Source organism: Gymnodraco acuticeps, unplaced genomic scaffold, assembly GCF_902827175.1.
Source record: "Gymnodraco acuticeps unplaced genomic scaffold, fGymAcu1.1, whole genome shotgun sequence".
Lineage (NCBI taxonomy): Eukaryota > Metazoa > Chordata > Actinopteri > Perciformes > Bathydraconidae > Gymnodraco > Gymnodraco acuticeps.
In genome coordinates, this window is record NW_022989917.1 from 422,730 (window position 1) to 437,804 (window position 15,075).

A 15,075-nucleotide genomic window follows, 5' to 3' on the forward strand; every position below is an offset into this window, starting at 1 on the left:
GTGTATGTGATGAGAAGTAGAGAGAATGATAGAGTTAGAAGAGGGGGAAAAAAGACAGATATACAAAGAGATAAATAAGTGAGTTAACTCTGGAAAAACAGAGATTAGGAATGTAGAAAGCAGGATGTCGCAACCTCTCCTGTGTGTGTGTGTGTGTGTGTGTGTGTGTGTGTGTGTGTGTGTGTGTGTGTGTGTGTGTGTGTGTTGTGAAGTGTATCCTCCCTCAGTGTTGTGTCACCCGTGGTTGAGGCAGCAGTCTCCCAAAGCTCCACCTAAACCTGAGTTGCTGAAACATGTTTTTGGCACAGCTGGTCTGCTGACAGTGGAGCAGAGCTGCACATTCACCATATGATGTATTACACACACACACACACACACGAACACACACGAACACACACGAACACACACGAACACACACGAACACACACGAACACACACGAACACACACACACACACACACACACACACACACACACACACACACACACACACACACACACACACAGTGTTGAAAGTCAGCTTGTTGTTGAATAATAATAATAACAACATATTTGGTTTGAAGGCTGTAGGGGGGTGTGCTGCTATAACTTTAATGAAACTGATCCTGTTTTTTTGCAGCATTTTGTAATAGAGGAGCCACAGCTTGCCTGATATAAAGAGAACCTCTACTAATATGAGGTCATTAACTAAAATAGTAACAGGATTGATAATGCAATGTATCCTTCTTTCCAACAAGTTCCATGAAAACCAGACCTGTACTTATCCAGAAATCCTGCACAGAAAGAGCACAAGCCTAAACCTTCCCCTACTTGGCAGACATCAAAATAAGATCTGCATCTGATTTAGGACAACATATACAAGGACAACATAGTTACTTTAATCCATTAATGCGTGTAAAAATCTTCTTCATTTTTATACTGCTCGTCCCTCTTATATTTTGCACATTTCTGTAAAATGCCTCCTCTTTTAAAATCTGCGCAGCTCTCCATTTTAAACTTTAATATACTGTGTTTTTTGCCTTGGTTTTTTGTATATTTCCATTCCGTGTCAATTTTTTCTTTATTTTTATGTTTCTTATCATACTGTACACAAATCTCAGATTTACCCTGATGTCCTTGACATATTTCACCCCGCCCTACCAACTTTGAAACTATATAGAGCAAGGAAGCAGACAATTATAAATGAGTTTCCCTTTAATGAATACATTGTTATTATAGGAAAGAGGAATGCAGACGGAGATTAAAAATGACTGGAATGTTTTGTGTTTTTCACTCTGAACTCAGTGTGCTGCAACCAAAGATTAGCAAATAAGTGTGTGTGTGTGTGGTACCAGCTGGTACAGTGAGGTCTGATTAATGAGTAACGTTACCCTGCTGCACTCTGTTCTGCTCTGCAAAAAAAAAGGGTAAAACCTGAATATTGACAGTTAACTGGGAACAGGTTGTTATCTCCATCTGGGCTCAGTGTGGCACCATTTTCATCCCCATCTGAAATAAGCCTCAGTTTTCTGCAGTAGGATGACACACAGGTTGATCAGAAGTTGAGGCTGTGGTTTCTGCAGTTAAACTTTTCTGACAATACAAACTTAAAGGTCCCATGTCATGCTTTTCTGGTTATTACCCGTCCCCTTGTGTGTTATGAAGGTGTTTCTGCATGTAAACGGTCTGCAGAGTCACAAACCCTCAAAGTACACCCTGTAGGGAGTAAAACTCTAACACCGAAAAGACCTGTCTGTGCTGCCCCAGAACGCCTCGTTGGAGATTTCTCTTTTTCGAAATGGACCAATCCGCGGAGCTACACACACACACACACACACACACACACACACACACACACACACACACACACACATACACATACACATACACATACACACACACACACTCAGCCAGCCTTATTTTTCTCAGCTGCAGCTCCGCGGATTTCTCAGCCTGAGACAGCGGGCTGTGAGTCTGTGTGTGCTCGGACCGGGCCTCGTCGTGTTCCGCAGACCCCACGTAGCAACCAGGAAACGACACCAGTAACCCAGCTCACACTGTCCGCTCCAGCAGCGAGCCCCACAACGTCCCGCCAACACGGCACCCAGACCCCATGCAGCATTCTCATCTGTTTGTCATTACTGGTGTCATTTTCTGGTTGCTATCAAACTCCATTGTAACACATAATCACTGATGTCCCGCTGTAACGGTGGTGGACTCATCAGAACAGAGTGGGCGAGCTGACCAATCAGAGCACAGTGGGCTCATAGGGAGGTCGGCAGGAGCTCCAACAAGCCGTTTAGGACAGAGAGTAAATCCACATACTATATGCTGTGTGAGAAACCAATGTGAGTTTGGAAAATTGCACAATGTAAATCTATTCTAGTAGACCTCAACAATGGAATTATGATCAGTAGAAATGGCCATGACATGGGACCTTTAAAATGAAGTTGTTAATATCTCAATATCATATTATTTTCTTTCTCACCCTGAGTTTTGTCGTGTTGGATTTTATTTTAATCATGTTTAACCTTCTCGGTGGCCCCTGTTATTTTTTGTATTTATTATGTTTTGAAAATCAGCTCAATGAGACTTGAAATGTCAATCATGTTTTATTATCATTAAAGTTATTTTCCTCAGTTACATGCTGCTAAAGTGGACTCTCAACTTATGATTTGGGAATTAGACCGCGCCATAGGGTCACAAGGCCTTTTAAAAAGACTTTTATATATATTTGATATATGTATGTTAAAATTCTCTCCTCCTTCTTCAGACTCTAAAGCCATCGTGGACGGCAACCTGAAGCTGATCCTGGGTATGGTCTGGACTCTGATTCTGCATTACTCCATCTCCATGCCAGTCTGGGAGGGCGAGGAAGAAGAGGTAACAGAAGATTTTATATTGACTTGTATCTGTCTCATGACTTCAGAAAATAAATAAATAAAGGTGCTATGTTGAATTATTTGAAAATTCTCTGAATGTCGTGTTTGGGTAATTGGATACTGAGAACGTTGTGGATGGTCTCACATTTTTTAAAGAGGCATTACATTCTATACACTCATTGACAACACAAAGCAAACAAAACATGTTCATTGTTACATAAATACTTCTTTTTTTTTAATGGTATAACCTGAAAATTAAAAAGACAATACATCACAATTACAAACCGCTGTGAGAAATGTGACTGACTGGTGCTTGTTGTTGCAGGCAGAGTCAAAGACACCTAAGCAGCGTCTGCTGGGCTGGATCCAGAACAAAGTGCCTGACATGCCGATCAAAAACTTCAGCAAGGACTGGAGGAACGGCATGGCACTGGGAGCGCTGGTGGACAGCTGCGCACCAGGTAATGTGTGTGTGTGTGTGTGTGTGTGTGTGTGTGTGTGTGTGTGTGTGTGTGTGTGTGTGTGTGTGTGTGTGTGTGTGTGTGTGTGTGTGTGTGTGTGTGTGTGTGTGTGTGTGTGGGTGTGTGTGTGTGTGTGTGTGTGTGTGTGTGTGTGTGTGTGTGTGTGTGTGTGTGTGTGTGTGTGTGTGTGTGTGTGTGTGTGTGTGTAGTGTGTGTGTGTGTGGTGTGTGTGTGTGTGTGTGTGTGTGTGTGTGTGTGTGTGTGTGTGTGTGTGTGTGTGTGTGTGTGTGTGTGTGTCGTGTGTGTGTGTGTGTGTGTGTGTGTGTGTGTGTGTGTGTGTGTGTGTGTGTGTGTGTGTGTGTGTGTGTGTGTGTGTGTGTGTGTGTGTGTGTGTGTGTTATTTTAGTCTGTAAATAGTATGCAAAATAATTGTATTTACTTATACGTATCTATTTATATTAATAAATGATGTGTGTGTGTTTGCAGGCCTGTGTCCCGACTGGGAGACCTGGGATCCAGTGAAACCAGTGATGAACGCCACAGAGGCCATGCAGCTGGCTGACGACTGGCTGGGCATCCCGCAGGTTAGATTCCTCTTTAAATGACACATTTACATTTGTTTACCTTTCATTTGTATTATTCAATATTTTTATTACATTTTTTAAGTCATGACATACAGACGTTTCTCTTTGATTGAATGTATAACAGAAAGTAACGAATATAACAAATTAAATTCATTATTACTGTAGCCTTGAATGCTAACAATGCTAAGCTCTAATACATTTAGATGCAGGGGCTTTGCATCTTGCACTGTGCAAACAGCTGATGACCATCACATTATCTCTGAGTGGTGCAGCCTTTCAGAACAGAAGTAGCTCTGCTGTGATTTCCTCCAGAGGTCAACAGTCGCTGGCAGCTCCTCACAGACGCTGTTTGGTTTCCTGATTGTTAGCAGCAGAGGAAACTCACTGACTTTGTTTTACACACTTTTGTTTAAAGCAAGAGGATGCAACCTGAGCTGAAACGGAGATGTATTATAATGGCTTATGTAACAAAAGACTGTTCTTGGGGAAATGATTAGGAAAGTATTTATGTCACTTTGGAATAACTGCTGCAGATATTAAAGCTTATGTTTGTCACTTAACTTTAAGCCCTTTCTTCAGTATGTAGAACAACTCCAGCAGTTAAGTGAAGAAATCTGATTTCATATTCATAGTGGAATTGTAATTTGTGCAACGGCTGCATTACGTTATGCTCTGCTTCCTGTTAGTCTGCTGACACCCACAGGAAGTCTCCTCCAGAGAAAAGCTGACAAACCTCACACCCATGATGGTGGAAAATGAGTTAATTCCATTCAAAGATCTGACATTGTAAAGAGTTTTTTAAATATCCGACAGCTGAGCATGTGAAGCAGAGTGATGTGTGGGGGAAATGACGTGATCAGAATAAGAGGGCAGGGACTGTATGGTGTGACAGAGTTCAGGACTTCCCTGCCACATACCGGACTTTTCTGCTTCGGGCTCCTTGGTCTCAATGAAGGGAAATCTTAATGGGAAAAGTGCCTAATTCTCATTTCACTTTGTATCGCTGAAATGTGGATAATATGTGTCAATAAATGCTTTCTCGTGATTCACATCAACGGTTTACTTCAGTTAGTAGCTCTGAGTCTCGGCAACACGGGGAGAAGCAACGTTTGTTGACATTTAGCAACGTTTTGGAAAGGTTTTATGATCATCTTTAGGAAATGGTTCATTTATAGTAAAACACTTTACTAAATCCTGTGAAGGAAAACCTTAAAATGATCATTAGTGATGTTTCCTAATTATTATTAATGCTATAATTGTTATAGTGTTTTATCATTAGTTTGTCATGTGAAATAATTATATTTGATATATTGTATCATAGATGATTATAGACAGCAACAATTTCATTTTGATTTAATTAAAGTTGACTTAAATACATGAAATAAAATGTGATATACTACTGTATATTTGGTATGGATATTCATGTTCTTCAAATCATTTCCAAAATATTACAATGATTGACCAGAAACCAATTACTATCGAATTATAAAGTACCATCCGTCTAATTTTTTTGTTTTTTAATTTAAATAACAGAGATTAGCCACGTACACACTGACGGTCCAAATCTGATTTTAGAGATTTTCAATAATTTACAGATGTATTTAAGTTTATTATCATAATTCTGACCCGTCTTGGTGTGTGTGCAGGTGATAACTCCAGAGGAGATCATGGACCCCAGTGTGGACGAGCAGTCGGTGATGACCTACCTGTCTCAGTTCCCCAAGGCCAAACTGAAGCCAGGAGCCCCTCTCAAACCCAAACTCAACCCCAAGAAGGCCCGCGCATATGGACCAGGTACACACACTAAAACTGAAAAACAAAATGGTTTAATAGAACACACACTGTTCATAGTTCATTATATTTTTGCAGATGTATTTTAAAAAGTGCGTGTGACCTATTCCACCGAGTGTGTGTATGCTAATGGAGCACGGGTCTGTCTTACAATGTGAGGAAGTGAGCAACTGTTAGTGTGAACAAAGGAAGCCACTCTGTATCTGACACACACACACACACACACATACCAATTGTAGCCTGCAGGAAGAAATTACCTTGAAATTGTTACAGGAAGCAGGACACACACATACACACACCAAACCACGTCACATATTATATTTTTTTGACCGCTGATGTACTTTCAAACTCATGGATCTAAAACTGAAACTGGATTCATTTTCAAGTTTTTGTCATTATATTATTATTATTATTATTATTATTATTGTAAAATGAATATAGAATCAAGAGTTAGGGTGTATAAATATGAAAAAGCTCCAATATATAGTGCAGAAAGTAGAATATTACCAAAAGTCTGTGTCATATAGATAATCAGATTTATACAGACAGTTACACTGATAAATATGGATTGTCTAGAGGTCAGAACTGCAGTGTGGTCAGCAGTATAACTATCTATATGTATTGGTATGTGAGTGCAGATATACAGCAGGTAAGTGATGCAGTAAGTAAGAAGTAACATTAATGTTTACTGACTGGGTGTTGTTGTGTTCTCCTGCAGGTATCGAGCCGACAGGGAACCGGGTGCTGCGTCCGGCCGTGTTCACTGTGGACACGTTCAGTGCCGGGCAGGGGCAGGTCACCGTCTACCTGGACCATCCCGACGGCACCAGAGAGGAGGTACGGCCCCAGAATATCTGTAGAGATGTATAGGAGCCATATTGAGAAACAATGTTTATCAACTCCCAGGTCTGTCAGTGATTTAAAAACATTCAAAAGACTATCATGTGATAATCCTACAGATGCAAGAGGAGGTTTCATTTGAGCTTTTGTTCAAGTTAAGTTTGAGTTATTGTGTTTACTTTAATATCATTTTTCATTACCATATTACTTTTATTTTCTATATGAGAATTTCTTCACATGGAAAAAACATCTACATTTCTTAATTTCAGTCAAATGTTATTTAAAAGTATATATTTTTGTGTTTCTTCTAAATTGGGGGAGATGTGATATAAGCTTATTTGGCTGTTCGTTTAGTCCTAAAAACAGTATTTCTCTGTGTGTCCAACAGCTGAAGGCGGAGCCTAATGAGGGCAAGAAGACGCTCGGCGTCACATATATTCCTCAAGTCATGGGAACTCACAAGGTAAGGGTCATTTCTCTTTCTGTAAACATGTAAAAATACATTAAAAAAGGTTAAATGTATTTAGCTCTTAATGTATTTTTTCTTTGCCATACAACTGAGTGAAATTATTTTTAAAGTCAAACTTAGCTACTTAACTCATCCCTATTTAAGATCTGAAATTCTGTGGAAGGAAGTTTTATCATTCATGCTCTAACATCAATGTCATTTGTTTTTGTTTCCTAGGTAACGGTGATGTTTGCAGGCCAGCAGATTCCCAAAAGTCCCTTTGAGGTGAGCGTGGACAAGGCGCTGGGCGACGCCTCCAAGGTCACAGTGAAAGGCCCGGGAGTCGAACCTGTGGGCAACATCGCCAACAAACCCACCTACTTCGACATCTACACTGCAGGTCAGACACACACACACACACACACACACACACACACACACACACACACACACACACACACACATACACACACACACACACACACACACATACACACACACACACACACCACCTCTGAGGGGGTTTCACACACAGAGACAAATTGTCTTTATAGTAGCATTCCTTCCAATCTGTCCCTCAGACAGGAAGTGATTTCATAGACTGTAAACCACCTTTGAGATTGAAGCTTGGTTTTGTAGAAGACAACACACAGGCGGTCTGTGACTCGCCTCAGTTGCCCCCCGCTCATTGTTCTCTGTGTAACACACACCGGAGGCTTCTTGACATGAGTCAGCTCGTCAGGAATACTGAGTAAAGTTGTTGCTTAAAGCACAAAAGCACTGTTGTGCTTTTTATCAACCTGCTGCATCAAGTTGTTTTTTTAAGATGTGTCTTTAAAAAAAATAAAAATCTTTTCATTCTATTTTTTTTATATACCACAACATTACCCTTTGGTCATATACCTATTTGTTTGTAAGTTTAAGAGCTAGTGTAGATTCAGCTCAGTGGGTGCCGGTAGTACAGAAATCGTAATGTTTTTTATTTGAAAGATGTCATTCAAAACTGTGCAGATCCCTCTGTTTCCAGAAAAACAGAGATGTTGTCACATTCAAACTAAACCTTCTCCCCCTGAATGGCAGCGCACGCTGTTAATGTTTTACCCCTGTTTAAATTACTATAATTCAGTTTTTAAGTTCAATTTCCCGCTACTTTTTCTTTTGATTTCATGCTACTCTAGACTTATACTCCAATATATTTAGTATAATAATATAGTTTAGCTTTTTTACTAGTTCTTTTACACAAGACATACATTCACATTTATAAATAACTTCAGGTTAAGATGAGCTCCATCTTTATCAGCTGTGGTTGAGTGCTTGTACTTGTTCAATGCTAATACTATTGTACTTTTACTGAACTAAAAGATCTGAGCATTTCTTCTACTGGCTTAACAAAACATTTCTCTATCTGTTATCATATTTTCAGCATGGGTGATGTGTTTTCACCATATCAATATATTCAAGTTACAGCAGTGACTGAGGTATAAGGCTGACTGGTGATGTTTCTGAGCAGGGGCCGGTACAGGGGACGTGACGGCCATGATCCGAGACCCTCAGGGCCGGCAGAACGTGGTGGAGGTGATGATGGAGGACAAGGGCGACAGCACCTACCGCTGCACATACAAGCCCACCCAGGCCGGCCCCCACACCGTCACCGTCAGCTTCGGAGGGGCGGGGATCCCCAAGAGCCCCTTCAGCGTGGACGTGGGCCCCGGTGAGTCCTTTTTTTAAGCTAATGAACTTGCAGTATCCTTGCTGTTTTATCTTCACGGCTGATTGCATTTATTGTAAGTCGGCTAAATGGTGTGTATGGTAAAATAATCATGGCCCTACTGAACCTTCCTGTAATGCGTCTCCTCTCCTGATGTGTGTGTTTCTCTGGGTCTGAGCAGCCTGCATGCCGGGGGCGTGCCGGGCCACGGGGCGGGGGCTGCAGCCGGCAGGAATGAGAGTGAAGCAGGTCGGGGACTTCAAGGTGGACACCAAGAACGCCGGCAGTGGAGAGCTGAAGGTCGTCGTCAAAGGACCCAGTGAGTGTTTACACTGCAGAGTTAATTGAAAGGACTACACCCAAACATTTGAAGCTTTATTGACAACATTGACATTTTAATCTGAAAGCGACAGTGGAATCTTTGGCACCTTTTTCTTTTTCTGCATGTCTATTGTCTCTGTTAAACTGGTATGTCTGCACAACGGCAGATAAAGATAGGACTACACTAATGTAAGTGTGTTATTTTTGGCTGATGCTAGTTCTCAGTGCTGCATAGGATTCTTTTAGACTTCCAATAACTCCAGAGCGCTGGAAAGTTCCCCCAAAATTGATGTAATTTTTTCCAAAATTGCCAACAATTTTTTGTTTCAAATGAAATATGGTGTTGGTGGCATTTATCCAGACATGGTTGAGCCCCAGAGGATACATCTTCATTTCACATTTGTTTATGAAAGGTAAATGCAGAGGCATGTTCAGTTTTTTCCTTTTTTAATAAATATTTTATTTATTATTATTGACTAAAGGCAAGGCAAGTTTATTTATATAGCACATTTCAACACAAGGCAATTCAAAGTGCTTTACAAAAATGAAAGACATTAATAGCATATTAACATATTATGAAATGATCTAAATCATGAATCACAGTGCGGTGTGAGATACACACATCTGAACAAACCCCCGTGTGTGTGTGTGTGTGTGTGTGTGTGTGTGTGTGTGTGTGTGTGTGTGTGTGTGTGTGTGTGTGTGTGTGTGTGTGTGTGTGTGTGTGTTGTGTGTGTGTGTGTGTGTGTGTGTGTGTGTGTGTGTTGTGTGTGTGTGTGTGTGTGTGTGTGTGTGTGTGTGTGTGTGTGTGTGTGTGTGTGTGTGTGTGTGTGTGTGGTGTGTGTGTGTGTGTGTGTGTGTGTGTGTGTGTGTGTGTGTGTGTGTGTGTGTGTGTGTGTGTGTGTGTGTGTGTGTGTGTGTGTGTGTGTGTGTGTGTGTGTGTGTGTGTGTGTGTGTGTAGAGGGCATCGAGGAGCCGATGAAGCTGATCTCCAGTCAGGACGGTGTGTTCTCCTACGAGTATTATCCCAACAGCCCCGGAAAATTCACCGTCTCCATCACCTGGGGGGGTCAGCACATCCCCAAGAGGTGAGCTGTTACTGTGTGTGTTCAGAAAATGACCTCAGCACATGATCTGATCTGAATGGTTGGAGCCAAACACTGTGGGAGTGTTGTGTCCGATGTGTTCTTTATTTAGTCTCAGGCTTTTATCATATTCAGTGACCCTCATCCTGGTTTGGTTGACTAAACCAAACCAGGGCTTTGTGGACATTTAAGTCTTATCTTTGTTAAAACTGTAAATATTATTGTATAGTTTGAGTCAAAGAAATTCATTGAAATCCCTTGCAAAAAAGTACATTTGAGTCTTTTATAGGTAGACCTCCCGAACCCTGTTGTTGTCATTGATGACTCAAACTGAAGAAAGTTATTTAGGCTGTACAGAAAACAGAACTGCTGCATTGCAACAATTTGTAATCTTTTTATCAACGCATAAAATAGAGATTTTGTTCAAGTTTTTAAACTTGTTTTTGCAGTAATATTCCACAATTATATTACAGCACAATACAACAGTTAGAATTGAATGACATCGTTGCCCTCTCATCATAATCTTAGTCATGGAGAAAAAAGTAATTCACTTATTAAGTCATCGTTTTTATTAACTAAATTAGAAGTGCAAGTATAATACAGGGAGTTCCGCATGTAAAAAGCAGCCAGATGTAATGGGACTCTCGACAGCAAGATGAGTAGCCACACTTAGACAAACAAGATCTCTATCTGAACTTGTACATGTTAGGGAAATATCTGTAAATATATAATTAAATGCAGCAAAACATTTCACAGTCATGTCCTGTGTCTAAATGCTGTTGAGTCATAATTACACACAGGCAGCCTCAGAGGTCAGACACAAGAGAATGTTCCCACAATGAAGAAGCAATCTTCAAATCTGTGGAGGTTTGGAGAAGCTGACCTTGAGCATGTTTGTTTTATTTCATCCAGCGCTGACTGTTGGGTTATCCAGATACTGTAACACACAGAGAACATGTTCTATCACTGTTTCTGATTATCTGCTGGACAGACACAGAGACAGACAGGGAGAGAGTTTCAAGCTTTTTATCCAGATTATACAAATTAGGACAAGCTACCTGAAGTACTCTGATCAAAAACAGAATTCAGGGTGTCATGTAAACACTTTAACTATGTTTATGAACGCATTTGTCGATACAAAAAATAATGATTCAATTGTTTAAAAGTCCAGACACATGTGCACAGATGAACAGAACACTTCATGTTAAATGAATAACCAGAGTTTTCTTGCTAAAAGTGGTGCAGCCATTTTAGTTTTTGAGTCCTGAGCTGGAAGTTCTGTGAGTAGGTTTTTCAGCAAAGCTCTTGCATACAACATTTTGGAAATCACTGGAAAAACTAATTCTATATGAATAAGATCCCTGGTGGCTGCATTAGGAAGGAAGAACAAAAAGGGAAATGTTAGGTTGCCAGTTGGAAATGTCTGGATCATTAGTCGTGGTCCTGCCTTGTGAACGGCATATTTTGTTTGGCATCACCTGGAAGATTGTCGATATCCACTTTGACCCATCTTCATTTTCTTTTAAATATAGACATATTATCTTTTCTAGCATTTGGATTACCTATGTTGAAAATGTATTGTCTTTTTAATTTACACACAGTATCTATTGCGCGTCTGTCTGTCCGTCCTGGGAGAGGGATCCCTCCTCTGTTGCTCTCCCTGAGGTTTCTCCCATGTTATCCCATTAACTGTGGGGGGTTTCTTTGGGAGTTTTTCCTTTTCCGATGTGAGGGTCTAAGGACAGAGGGTGTCATGAGCTCTACACACTGTAAAGCCCCCTGAGACAAGTGTGCAATTTGTGATATTGGGCCATATAAATGAACTTTGATTGGTTGATAGTAGAAGAAAAACTACATTTACTAAATACCTGGTGGAATAAATATAGTTTAATTTGACATTTAGAAAAGTAAAAGGTGTCTGTTAGTTGTATTTTGTTGCACTGTTAGAGGAGACTGGGACTTTAGATTTTCATTGCCGACCTACACTGTGGCTTTTGTGCACATGATAGTAAAGCCTTTGAACCTGGTGGACCTCTGAGCAGGCTGCACATCTGATGCAGCTGTGCAGCCTGCTCAGAGGCTTGGTCCAGATGTGGCCAAGTTAAATGTCCAGCCTGTCTTAACTCCCAGCTACAGGTAGCCCGGAGACCTCGGTGTTCATACGTTACAGATGCACCAGGACACGGATCATCTACAGAAGGCTAAATCACAGATGAGAGAAAGCCGGTTTAAACATCTGTACAGCTGTGTGCTCGGAAATGCACGTTAGGAAGGGAAGTGATATAACAGTGTTTATAGTGCTCACTCACACAGATGCACCAATTAAAATACAGCACAGATGGCATTGGTGGTGCTAAACGTATGTTTTACTGCTGAAATATTACAAAACAAATATTATTTTGATGAAAATAGTATATAATAAATCAATTAGAATAATACTTATTATTATGATGAATTATAAATAATTATATTGTTACTATAACATATTTATTCGAGTATGGGATGGCATTGTTGTGGTATATCAACTGCCATTTGGCCCTGTTATTTTTAATTGTAAAGCACCCTGGTTAACGCTTGTTATTTCTATTTAAATTGGCTTTTTTTAAATGGTTGATTTCCTTATTTTTAGTAGTAACAGCAGAAGTAGTAGTTGGTGTAGGGGGACGTTTTGGCAGACACTTTAAAAAAAGTTAGACAAAGACACAATTGAAGGCTAGAGGGGAAAAAAGTAAAAAGGAAAGTGTGTGTAATGAAGACAGTAAATCCCAACAGACAGTTTTATTTGGCGTGAAGCTAGTTTCTGAACGCACATGAACACCATAAACACGCGCACACACACGCACGTGTGTCCTCAAGGATAATTGAATGTAGTGTGCTGTCTTATCAAAGCTACACACACACTCTTTACTACTATGTGATTTATGCTTTCTGACAGTATTTTTCTTCTTTCAGTCCATTCGAGGTGTCAGTAGGTCGTGAAGCGGGGCCTCAGCAGATCAGGGCCTGGGGTCCTGGCCTGGAGGGGGGCATTGTGGGTAAACCTGCCGCCTTTGTAGTGGAGTCCGTGGGCACTGATGTTGGAGTGCTTGGTGAGTTATTCTTGGTTTTACTGCTGGACACAATTCTGCTAACCCCCCACTTTACATTCAGTCTAATCCCACCTTCTGTGTCTTCAGGGTTTGCCATCGAGGGTCCTTCTCAGGCTAAGATCGAGTGTGAGGACCAGAACGACGGCTCCTGTGATGTCCGATACTGGCCGCTGGAGGCCGGGGAGTACGCCGTCCACGTGACCTGTGATGAGGAGGACATTGAACACAGCCCCTTCATGGCCTTCATAGTCCCCGACAACAACGCCAGTGACTCTGAAAAGGTCAGAAAGACACAACAACTGATGAAGCGCTGCAGGTTGTATTTTTTGAAGGCCATCTTGGGCTGGGCAATGTTGACAAAATCACAATATTTTTGACCAAATACCTACTGGTGGGTTCAATATATTTTAACATAATGAGATGATAAATAATCATTACTACTGATGAAAAAGTGATAGAGTGGTTATAGGAAAAAGATAGAACAGTCTGGAAAGTTGAAATAATGACATCACTTTACTGTAATGGTTCCTTTAAAAACCAGGAGACCCTTAATCGATATAAATATATTACGCTCTCCGAAATCTAACACGATATCCAACCTCGTATTTCAATTAATATAACATTGATATATTGCACAGCCTTAAGGCCAACCCGGAAGTATCTCACCGTTTTGCAATTGCAATACAACTCAAAATTATCTTTGAAAAGATTCTGTTTTAAACATTTGAACCTGGCCGGATTTCCGCATGATAATTGTAACTGCAGAAATGCAATTTAGCTGTTAATCGTGGTCTGAGTCTATCTGATGTTTACTGAAATCTTGTTGATTTCTATTGTAAAGTTTGGAAAACAAAACAAACTTGTATTCCACATGTGAATCAAGAAGGTAATAACGCCAGAGTATTTTAAGCTTGATGATATAAAACTAATTGTCAAAACGACAAATCACTTTACAGCCAGTTTAGCTTCCACTCGATTCCAAAATATCTGATGAACATGTGCAAGGGTGCACACTCTTAAAGTACCAGTGCTGAATTAGAAAAAAAAATATATATATATATATTCTTTCTAGGCATACAATAATAAACTTAACCTCAATTAAAAACATCCTTATTTAGGATTATTACATTACTTCTTATATATTCAAATTAGAAAAGTTATAACGTCAAAAGTACATATTCAAAGAAATGAACAGGAATACTATGAGAAGGTCCTTGCCTCTAAACATGTATGAAATAATCAGTGTTGGTTCTGTGGTTGTAGGTTCAGGCTTACGGGCCGGGTCTGGAGAAGACCGGCTGCCTGCTCAGCCAACCGGCAGAGTTCACGGTCAGCGCTAAGGATGCTGGGAAGGGACCTCTGAAGATCACGGCTCAGGTACTGACACACTATAAGAGATGTCAGAATACTTATTTGGTTATTAGGTGTTTTCAAATTGTTTGCACATTACACTAAGGATCTACAATAGGGGGTCAAACAATACAAGACCGTTCACAAGGAGGACATTCACAAGACTGTCTACACTCGAATCCACATTTGGTGAAAAAACACACACGAGTTACGGAAAAGAAGAAAGGCCTCGCGGGAGAGTTCTTTCTGACAAAAGCGATCCACATTTGTTGTGTGGTGATTAAGGAAGAAAAAGAGAAGGTGTTGAGCTGTTGCTTCGTCTCTGCTCAGACAGACGTGTGACGCACGTTATTTGCTTGTGTTGTTTCTCATAGCGTCTTCTTATGTTTGCTGCTTCTGCATCTTAAAAGTGTGAATTTCTGATACTGCCTACGATTATACTCTGATTATTTTCATTATCGATGAGTATATTGACTGTTTTTGATGTGCTTTATCAATAAGATAATTTAATAATTCTCATGGTAGCAATAGTTGTTGG

At 40.4% G+C, this 15,075-nt stretch overlaps 1 protein-coding gene across 1 annotated transcript in view; it reads left to right on the forward strand.

Moving 5' to 3' along the window:
- Positions 1-2,751: 2,751 nt before the first annotated feature.
- LOC117542261 (filamin-B) overlaps positions 2,752-15,075 on the forward strand; it is a gene marked incomplete at its 5' end in the record, with an annotated part of 50,575 nt that continues 38,251 nt past the window's right edge. Inside the window, 13 exon segments of the mRNA XM_034209831.1 lie at positions 2,752-2,861; positions 3,186-3,321; positions 3,808-3,905; positions 5,552-5,699; positions 6,415-6,533; positions 6,925-6,999; positions 7,222-7,384; positions 8,495-8,695; positions 8,874-9,011; positions 9,975-10,101; positions 13,051-13,187; positions 13,275-13,468; positions 14,451-14,564. Coding sequence (XP_034065722.1) covers positions 2,752-2,861; positions 3,186-3,321; positions 3,808-3,905; positions 5,552-5,699; positions 6,415-6,533; positions 6,925-6,999; positions 7,222-7,384; positions 8,495-8,695; positions 8,874-9,011; positions 9,975-10,101; positions 13,051-13,187; positions 13,275-13,468; positions 14,451-14,564 — 1,760 coding nt within the window.